This window comes from Sinocyclocheilus anshuiensis, unplaced genomic scaffold (assembly GCF_001515605.1).
Source record: "Sinocyclocheilus anshuiensis isolate Anshui unplaced genomic scaffold, SAMN03320099.WGS_v1.1 scaffold718, whole genome shotgun sequence".
Classification (NCBI taxonomy): Eukaryota; Metazoa; Chordata; class Actinopteri; order Cypriniformes; family Cyprinidae; genus Sinocyclocheilus; species Sinocyclocheilus anshuiensis.
This window is the reverse complement of record NW_015546102.1, coordinates 2,748,049-2,758,991: the sequence shown is the minus strand read 5'-3', so window position 1 is coordinate 2,758,991 and position 10,943 is coordinate 2,748,049. Positions and strand designations below refer to the sequence as shown.

At 37.8% G+C, this 10,943-nt stretch overlaps 1 protein-coding gene across 1 annotated transcript in view; it reads left to right on the top strand.

Annotated features, from left to right (window-relative positions):
- LOC107700576 (dihydropyrimidine dehydrogenase [NADP(+)]) overlaps nt 1-10,943 on the top strand; it is a 174,782-nt gene that overhangs the window by 103,282 nt on the left and 60,557 nt on the right. The window contains 2 exon segments of the mRNA XM_016502294.1: nt 795-959; nt 4,499-4,567. Of these exon segments, the coding sequence (XP_016357780.1) occupies nt 795-959; nt 4,499-4,567 (234 nt within the window).

Below are 10,943 nucleotides of genomic sequence, written 5' to 3'. Positions count from 1 at the left end.
GTGTATATATATATATATATATATATATATATATATAAAAATTGTTTATATATTTTTAAATAATTACCTAGTACAAGATTAAAGTCAATTATTTAATTTAGGAAATGTCTTTATAATATCATGTTTAATATTTCTAACACGGTGGGTCTTTAAACATAACATTATATAGCGGTCTTTATATTTTTCTCTGTTTTTGTAAATTGCCTTGAAAAGCAACCTTTAAAGATGCTACACTACAGTATATAAAAATTAATTTAAATAAATATTAGTTTAGTACTGTTATTATAATAATATTTGAGGTTCTCGAGCATTGAAATGTTTGAAAACGCCTGTACTTGTCTATCCCATCAGACCCTAATGTAAAGAAAAATTACATTTTGTTTGGTCATGTGTTATCTTGCCTCTGGTGCCCCCATATAAAATGTTGCACGTGTCAGCTCTGGTTATCTTAATTGTTTAAAATTGTGTGGCTCCTAATTAACACATGCAAATGAATCCTAATTGCTCTTACTAATGGGCCATGCTCTTATCAATTAATTTATCATAGTTTTCTCTTAATTGTGAAAAAAGTCTGAAATGTGCTTGATTGATGCTTATATCATGAATATATAGCAAGCTTTTGTGGAATTTGACATTTTGATAAAGAAAGAACAGATGTGTGTATAAAGGTTCCAAAGGAAAAATGCATTCGGGCTCCAAGTTTGATCACTTTCAGCCTAGCGAATGCAGTTTGTGTGCTCTCTCAGTGCTAATTGCAGTTTAGCGAACAGTGACAAAGTTTCTCTCTCCTGCAGGATTTGGTGACCAATGTGTCACCGCGAATTGTGCGTGGGACTACCTCAGGTCACATTTTCGGTCCTGGCCAGGGCTCGTTCCTCAACATCGAGCTCATTAGTGAAAAAACAGCCGCCTACTGGTGCAAGAGCGTGGCCGAACTCAAAGCCGACTTCCCCAAAAATGTGAGTTCACTTTCAGCTTGTCTTTATCTCATCTCTATCTCTCCCTCTTTTACTCTTATTCCCACAGAAGTTTTCTCATAATGTGATTCATTACTTTGTTTCTCACTTTTTGTGGCTGGGGAGCCTGTCAGTGTTTTATCAACAGCCATAATTCTCCATAATAGAGGTGCCATCTTTTTCCCTCGTTTTCTGTCCCTCAGTAATTTGAGTCACTTTTGCTCTGTGCATGTTAACTGCTTCACGAGTAATTGTGTAATAGAATCTCACTAATAGAAGATTTTCCAAGGCCTTCATTCTCTTCTCCTCCCTCCTCTCAGTTGCTCTGCAGGCAGATGACAATAGCTTTTTGTAGTGTTCTTTTCATCGCAATCAGCCATCTCTTTTCTCTCTAATCATTTGCAATGAGACAGCCCGTTTGAGCACAAAATAACTTCCTCAACTTTTGTTGTCTGTCTGCTTCACTCAAGGGTGAGATTAATTTTGAATTACAGGGTGTAATTATGAAGCACAACGTCACTTTTCACACTAACCCATTGAATCCCTCCTTCACACAGATGTGTCTCTGGGTTTATTTTTTTCAGACTGACTTTTTTTTTTTTAAGTTAGAGTTTGGAGTTAGCATGTTGTTAAGATTACAGTGGAGTAAAGTAAAAAACAATACATATCACAAATATTTTGAGCAAAATAATTAATTTTAAATACATGTTTTTCAGTACTGAATGAAATATCCAAAGTAACCTATGTGACTGATTTATTTCAGTAGAATTCAATAGGTGGATAACATTACAATCATGCAGTAACAGTCAAAATGGTGGTAGCTTCAGCAGTAAAATGTATTTAGGTAGTTATTGCATAATATTTCTGTTTAATAATTCCTATAGTCGACTACTGCAAGATTAATCTGAAAATAGATGAACGACATACAATACAGTTTATGTCACTAGCACTAGTTGTATAACTAACATCTATTGTCCCATTAAATAGCTTTAAATGTTTATAAATAATGCATTTGCATAACGTAGAACGTCCCAGATTGTCATCTATAATTACGACAAGACATGAATGCTCTATTTGACATTAGCATGTTGCTAAGCTAACAACATGTTTACTCTGGTAAACATTGCAATGCATAGAACTCACAAATATTGCACAGCATAGCTTTTACCTTAAAGGGTTAGTTCACCCAAAAATGAAAATTCTGTCATTAATTACTCACCTTCATGTCGCTCCAAACCTGTAAGACCTTTGTTCATCTTTGGAGCACAAATTAAGATATTTTTATGAAATCCGAGAGATTTCTGACCCTGCAGAGACAGCAGTGCAACTGACACATTCAAGGCCCAGAAAGATAGTAAAGACATCGTTAAAATAGTCCATGTGACATCAGTGGTTCAGCCGTAATGTTATGGAGCTACTACATTGCTGTCTATGTGGTAGATCAGAAAGCTCTCAGATTTCATCAAAAATATCTTCATTTGTGTTTCGAAGATGAACGAAGGTCTTATGGGTTTGGTACGACATGAGGGTGAGTAATTAATGACAGAATTTTCATTTTTGGGTGAACTGTCCCTTTAAGGTGTTAATTCTACTTCATCTGACCCTAAAAAATGATTTTTGTTGGTGTAAACCAGTGAATTTGATTCGGTCATATTAAATATGTGTGACATTTGTCAAACCAGTTAATTTAGAAATAGCCACATGAAGCATTCTTTTTACGGTGTGGGTAAATTAATCCGTTTTTATTTACACTGAACTGCTTTGTGAATTAAATAAGTTTATTTATGGTCAACACTTCTCTCAATTCACCTCGTCCATAATCTTGGATTTGTGTTTTCACTTCTCTCTGCAGTGCATCCCAGAATTGCCTTCTCCAAAGAGAATATATTACAGTTTGGCAAAAAAAAAAGGCATTTCATGATATTCAATCATAATTGAAATGCCGACATTTAGTTATGCTCCCTTAAAATCTTTCCTCTGTAGGCAGCAAACCCAGTTTTGTAACAGAACATCTGTCATATATCCAGTGAGATAAACATAATCTACACACCGAATAGTTCAGTAAGACTCTCATTGATAATGCTCATCGATTTTGCGAAGGTTTCAGCTATTCAACACGCCCATTATCTCCATTTACTATTTACAATTTCCACTTTCCCCCAACGCTCCTCGTCAGCATGTCGTGACCCGCGCGGGCCACACTCTAGGGAGCGTTGAAGTGTGTGTTCGTCGGAGCTCATCACAGTGTGTGACTGGTTCGTGGTCAGGGGTGATGGGCACACGCCGCTGGATGAAATGAATACTCAGAGAAGCGTAATGAATAACAAAACCACCACAATAATGTCAAATTATACTGGCTCACATATTTCAGCCCCACAGACACACTCTCTGCGAGGCTCACGAGAGGTTAGGAACACGTCTGCATGATCTGAATAAACGTGGTGCATAGAAGAAGAAGCTGCGACCCCACCCCCTTTTCTTTTTTTAATTTCCTCATATCACCGCATGATTGACAGTTTCCACAGCAATGGGGGTCCCTAGAGGGCCAGTGTTGGCGGATGAGCTCGGTTACCTCAGCACAGCGTTATTAGAGCAATAACAGGGTGATTCCTGCTTGTAAGAGACGCAGCCTGTCTCGCTCACTCCCTTTTTTCTGTCTGATTAAAAAAGGGTAGAGCAATGCCATGCATGCACATTCACAGACTTATTTCATCTCAAACTCGAGTTTCTAAATGCGGGATAGCAAAAAGATCCGACTTTGTTACAGTATATTACGGATAGACATGTATAGACAGAGAGCCGGCCCTCAGTTTTCCTCCTGACACCAATATAACATCGACACCGCTTTTCTAGCCATGCCTCGGCCAAAATGTACATGATTGCTGACTTGCTCTTATATTATAGATATACATGTATATACAGAGACCTGGTCCTCAGTTATTCTCCTGACACCAATAAAACATTGACGCCACTTTCAGTATGTGTGGTTGAGCGGAGCTCCCAGGGGTGAGCGGATGAGAGGAGGTGGGGTTAGAGGCACTACAGGTCCCCCAGGTCCCGGCGAGATCCGGGATGGATCGACTCATAAACTTCAACACATGCTTTGGCCGCCAAGCGTTTCTCCCGGTGCCTTCCGTGCCAATTTGTTTCCCTTAAAAGCACCGGGCGAGGAGGAGACACGTGGCGTATATCTCTCCACTTTATGGTGCGATTACAGTGTCTCCGCATACAGTGAGAGTAATACAGCTAAATCCTGCCTTGCCACAGAGGAGCTGAATAATGTCGTCAGCATGATGTTTTTATTGTTTTAATAATACGTGCATGCCACTGGGCGTCTACAAACGCACTGAATTATAAAGCAGCACAGTTTAAGGCAGGGTAATAGCTTTTGCTGGGATGTTAAAAAATTAAATAAATAAATGCGGATTGGAAAAAGTGGCGGATTTAGTGCAAGCGAATCAGGTGAAATCGCACTTCATTAGTTATTTTCATTCCCCTTAAGGTTTTTTTCTATTCCTCAGACTCTTTTCTTCTTTGTCTAGATTATCATTGCCAGTATTATGTGCGGGTACAACCAAGCTGACTGGACTGAGCTGGCAAAGATGGCTGAGGTAAGCTGCCATTCCTTGTGTGTTTGTGTTTGGCAAGTTTGCTCTGTTTGCTCCTTACACATCTCCCAACTTCAGAGATTAATCGGGCTCATTGGAAGCATGAAAAGTAAATGAAACATGAATTCGTGAAATTAGTTAATGTTCTGAAGATCTTGTTCTTCAAGATATCCATTTCATTTACATGTTTGAAAGTCTGTTAATGTGAAGGTTTTTTTTTTCCTCGGCATATCACAAAAAGAAGCATTTGTTTATCACACGCATTCTCAACACAGTGACAAGCACAGTCACATCCATATTCATAGTGTAAAGCCTCATTGGTTCTGTGGAAAGAGGCTTTTACATTAAATTTGCATTAGATACTGTATCATTGGATTTCAGCCTTTCGGGTGACACAAGCCAACTGTGCTCACAAACTTTATAATTTTATAAAGTTGTAAAACTTTATAAAATGTATGTTTGCCATAGCCGGAACAAACCCTCTTCCTCTATCATAACCACAATGACCCTGACAGACTAAGTGTGCTTTTCTTTATCAAATGGCCAAACAAAGACTTGATAATTCAGCCAAATATGAACATTGTTCATCAATTACCCACTTCATATTGGCGTTTCTTGCTTCTGTGGAACACAAAAGGAAAAATGTTGAAGAATGTACTTGCCACTCTTTTCCACACCATGAAAGTAAATGAGAATCCAGGCTGTGCAAATTGACCATAATATAATTTCTGTGATGTCGTCTTGGAGAGTTTATGGTAGTATACATGGCAAAGTTAATATGTTTGGTCTTGGCGGAATAGATCTGCTACACCGCTGCAGCTGAGCAAGTACAGAGACTTTCTATTGCCAATACATCCAGAAACCTGCTGCTGTGAGCATGTAAGAAATACTGCTGCTGCACATATAACATGAAATAACCCTCGTATATATCATATATGAAATTACCCCATAGCAGATCTAAACAGGTGGAGCTGGGGAAGGTGGAGGGTTTCTGAAGCGTGCTGCAACTGCTGGCCAGCAAGCACTGACCAAGTATTTAAATGTTAAGCAGCAAGCTCATTGGCTGCTGATGCACCTAGAACCAGTTGGCTGTGCTATGTGAATAATGATGTGATTATGTCAGATTGAGTTAGAACCTATCAACCTGTGCCATGCATCTAGAGTTTCATGACAGAACTTTGTATATAATATACCAGTAAAAAATTGTGAAAGTAAGATTTTTAATGTTGAATTTGCACTCCAGTCTTCAATGTCACTTAATTCTTTAGAAATCATTCTAATATGCTGATTTGGTGCTCAATAAATATTTCTGTTAGAAACAGTCGCTTCATATTTTTGTGAAAACCGTGATACACTGTTTTACTGCCCATTTTTGATTAACTTGATGCATCTTTGCTAAACAAAAGCATTGATTTCTTCCAAAAAATTAAATAAAAATTTTGAATGAGAATAAAATAGAACATAATAGAACATATGTAATATGTATGTCTTTCTTCACCTTTAACTGAATAGACCTGCAGTCTGGACCTCCAATTTAAAACCACTAGTATGAACTACTTTTATGATACTTTATAGTACGTTTTGTCCTAAATAACAACGAAGACGGATGAAGAGAAACCATACAGGTTTCAAATAGGATGAGTAAATTAGTTTTTATTTTTGAGTCAACCATGCCTCTAAACCCCCAAACAGTTTTTGACAAATTCTGTCCTAACAAGGTAAGACTGAAGCACCTCTTCCTAAAATTCACAAATGCAGGAGAGCTGCTTGTTTAACGTATACTTGAAGGTTTCTGCAGACTGACGTTATTGCATCCGACATAAGTGTGTGTGTGTGTGTTCTCTGAGGTGTTATAATTCCCGCTGGATCTGTTTCGTTCTGTATGTAAACAACCGGTGCTGATTTAGACAGGATGTACAGTATGTAAATGCAGACAGGACCCTGCCATCACTAACACTTACTGCTGCTGGTGCTCTAATTGAGGTGTTGTACGCTCTCGTACCTTTCAGTTTATCTCCTCAACGCCCTCACACACTCACACACACAAATGCGCTCAGTGAACCCACACACATGTACGTTTACATTGAGAAAACCCAGGAGAAGATTTGGCTCGTGCAGCGAGGAGGCTGGCGTGACAGTGAGCTTCAAGACCAATGAGGAAGACATGTTTGTGAGGGAGTTTAGTGGGAAGTTTCATGTACAATCATGTCAAGTCATTCAACTTTAGTATCATTATGACAATCTTCTTCCTCCTCAACATGCCTGTGATATAATAAACATTACAAAACAACCCACACTATGGTCCTGTTTACACCCTGATATTAAGGGCTGTCAATTGAATAATATATAATGATGTAATAATTATACAGTGTACCACAAAATAATGGTACGAAACGTCTTTCTTTTTAAAGTACTTATAAAGTAAAAGACTGTTATGAATCGATTTTTTTTTTTTACGAATCAAGAGCATACAGTGCGACCAGTGGCATTTGATTCCCAAAATGAATGTCTCTTATGAACTGATTCTTTTTAGTGAATCAAAAACATACTGTTCAGTGCAAAGAGTATAGTGAAACAAATGAATAAACTGGTGAATCGGATCTTTGAATGAATAGTCTATGGCTTGAATCAGTCTGAAACACTGCTCTGTATAAATGTAGCTTTTCTGAATTTATGACCATATACATTACCATTCAAAATGTTGGGGTCAGTCGGATTTATTTTATTATTTTTTTTGAAAGAGATTAAAAATTGTATTTATCAAGGATGCATTACATTGATCAAAAAAATTCCATTTCAAATAAATGCTGTTCTTCGAACTTTCTATTCATCAAAGAATCCTGGAAAAAAAAAAAATTTCCACAAAAATATTAAGCAGCATAACAGTCTTCATCATGATTAGTAATAAAACATGTTTTGAACAGAAAATCAGCATATTTGAAAGATTTCTGAAAGATCATATGACACTGAAGACTGGAGTAATAATGCTGAAAACTTTGGATCACAGGAATAAATTATATTTAAAATGTAAAAAAAAAAAAAGTATTAAAATAGGAAATGGTTATTTTGAGATTTAATATCATTTCATAATATTACTGCTTTTACAAAAAATACAAAAAATAAAAAATAATATCAATAAAATATCAAATAAATGCAGTCATGGTGAGAGTCATCTTATGATGTGATTCACTGAAGAAGGCTTGCTGCCGAAAAGTTTGTTGTTTGCTCTGTTGCAAAATTAACATAAATTGAAAGTGAATAAGAAGATTAAGCGAGTGCAGATCCCTTGCTAGAATATGATGTTGCAAAAACATTAAAAAAAAAAATCTTACCAACCCCCCCTGGACTCAAGCTTTTAGGCATTTGAATCAGAATGTTGATGCGTCATGCTCACGTTTCAAAACATGCTTTGCTTTAATGAATCTTTCAAAGACACAGAAGATATGAGAGCAGTCTTTCTGTGGCGATGAAGCCTCGCATATTCTTGCTTTAGCTGAGAGAAGGGTCCGAGAAATTTCTTAATGCCGATCATTAATTCATTCATTAAAGAAGTGCACAGTGTTAAAGGTCCCAACAGAATTGTCTATCAAAGGTGCTTTGACGTAGCTATGAGCTGGATTGGGCCGGGCAGCACGGCTTTGATCACACTGGAGTGGTTAGTTCTTGTCAAAGTTAGTGTCAGGTCTGATCAGTGTTTGTGTTGAGGCCTCTGGCTGTCTAATGGAGCGTATCCAGACATCCTCCACTCACTCTGTCTCACTCACACACACACACACACAAATATCATTTTTCGGAGTCCTGCAGGTAAGTCACAGCTCAAAGCCTGGGCCATATGGAAAGACTGAAATCATCTAGGCTTACAAATGGAAATCTACTATACATGCAAGTACTTATCTCCGTCTTGACAAGCGCAATAGTTGGCTTTTGTTTCCTGTTCAAGTGCGGAGCTTTGATGTGATGCACTTTTTACTATTTCTGGATAAGAGGTCATCAGCTTTGAAGTTTTCTGTTGTATTAGGTACATGAAAGCTCTTTCTTATAATACACAGGTGATGCTCTTGTTTTCGTTTTCGCCATTGTTAGGATTCACAAATAGAATTACTTAAATTCTGTCCAATATTTCCGTAAGTCGCAGGTGGAAAATGCAGAAAGGGGCTGAATGTTAAGGTGCATTGTGTATAAATATCATCTGTCCTTGGTTGCGACTCTCCTTGTTGAGTCCACCAGCCTCTGGAAACACAAGAACAGTTCATCAGGGGCTTTATAAATTTGGTTTCGGTGGCCATGCAGCTGCATACAAATCTAAAATCACCACCGAGCAACGGCAAGCATCAGCTGGAGTGGTGAAGAGCTCGTCACTATCGGGCTCAGCAGCGGTGGAAATACATTCTCTGATTAATCACTCACTCTTCACCATCTGGCAGTCTGACAAACGGATCTCAGACTGACATGAGAATCTGAATCTGGCAGAGAGGGCTACCCACATTCCCAACCTTCCACGCATGCATATTGCCAGCTGTAAAGTTTGATGGAGGTGGAATAAGAATAGTGTAGGGCTGTTATTTTCATGGTCATGTTAGTTTTTCCCTTTAGGTTTAAGTTATAACACATTGACACACACATATACATATATATATATGTGTGTGTGTGTATATATGAACATGTATAACACACACACACACACATATATATATATATATATATATATATATATATATATATATATATAAACTGTGTGTGTGGTTTGTGTGTATTTATACTGTATATATAGACGCACACACATTTAAAAGTTTGGGGTCACTAAGCAGTTTTTGTTGTTGTTGTTGTTGTATTAAAAAAATTCCAATTAATTCTGAAAGAATTTAATAGTAAGTTATTACTATTAAATTAGCTTTGCCATTACAGGAATAAATTGCACTTAAGATTTTAAAAATATGAATTCACAACATTATAGTTTTTACTATATTTTTGATAAAATAAATGTAGCCTTGGTGAGCAAATTTTCGTAAACATTAAAAACATCACACGAAAGAAAGAAAGAAAGAAAGAAAGAAAGAAAGAAAGAAAGAAAGAAAGACTTTGTAGTATGCCGTAGAATGCTTTAATCTGATTGGTTGACGAATGTTCTAAGGCAGGGGTGCCCAAACTCAGTCTTGGAGGGCCGGTGTCCTGCAGAGTTTAGCTCCAACTTGCCTCAACACACCTGCCGGGAAGTTTCTAGTATGCCTAGTAAGACCTTGATTAGCTGTTTCAGGTGTGTTTAATTAGGGTTGGAGCTAAACTCTGCAGGACACCAGCCCTCCAGGATCGAGTTTGGGCACCCCTGTTCTAATGTGTGCAATTATTTTCAGGGAAACTCATGGCTAAAGTAGTTCCAGGATGGTCTTGGCCATATTACATGTCCATATCACTTCGCCAAATGATTTCAGTTATTTCAAAGGCCCTTACAGCCTAAAACAGTAGAGGAACCAAAACCCACAAATACATTGACGAAGCAAAAAAATCTAGTAAACAACAACAAATTATTTCCATGTTTTTGCCACAAAATTATATTTTATTATGTACAGAAAACACACTCTATTTCTCCCGCTCTCTTTCCCACACACACACACTTATACAGTACAGATCCACAGTCACACACACACGGAAACATACATGTGTGCAGAAATGTTTTGTCAGAGTTACTCTCATGATTTTATCAGTAAAATAGTTTAGCAATTCAAAAGCAACCTGCCATTTCTCACTAACGAGGTAATAACGGAATTCATACATGCTTAATCTCTCTTTCTTTCTCTCTCTCTTTCTCTATCTCTCTCATTAACTGCAATAATAACTGCATTACTGTTACGGGGCTGACAAGATGTGAGACGTGCGGATCCATGTGCAAGCTTTTATTTAAAGCAGAAGAGGTCAGAAACACAAGCAGGGTCGAACAATGGCAAACAGGTATATGGGGGGCAAGACACAAGAATAATCCTAGGGCTAGCGTAGGTCAACGATCGGCGAACAGAATCAAAAGGGCGAGACTAGAGGGATAAATCCAGGAAAACAGGCAAAGATCAGAAACCAAGAAAACAGACAGGGCAAGACTAGGCTAGGACTGGGAAACTAACGAGGGCTCTGTAAAGTAGCTATCACTGCTGGCAATAAGCGCATACAATACTCGGCAGTCTGAAAGGAGTGAGATTGAGTGTTAAATAGTGAGTGAGTGATATGATACAGCTGTGTGCAATCAGTGCTGTCTGCAATCAGTGTAATGAATGATGGGATATGTAATCCGTGGTGATATGCAACAGTGTGTAGTGCGAGAGTCAATGAAATGGAAAGGGTGACCTCTGATGGCTAGCAGACGGAAGTTCATGGACCGGATACGTAAAAA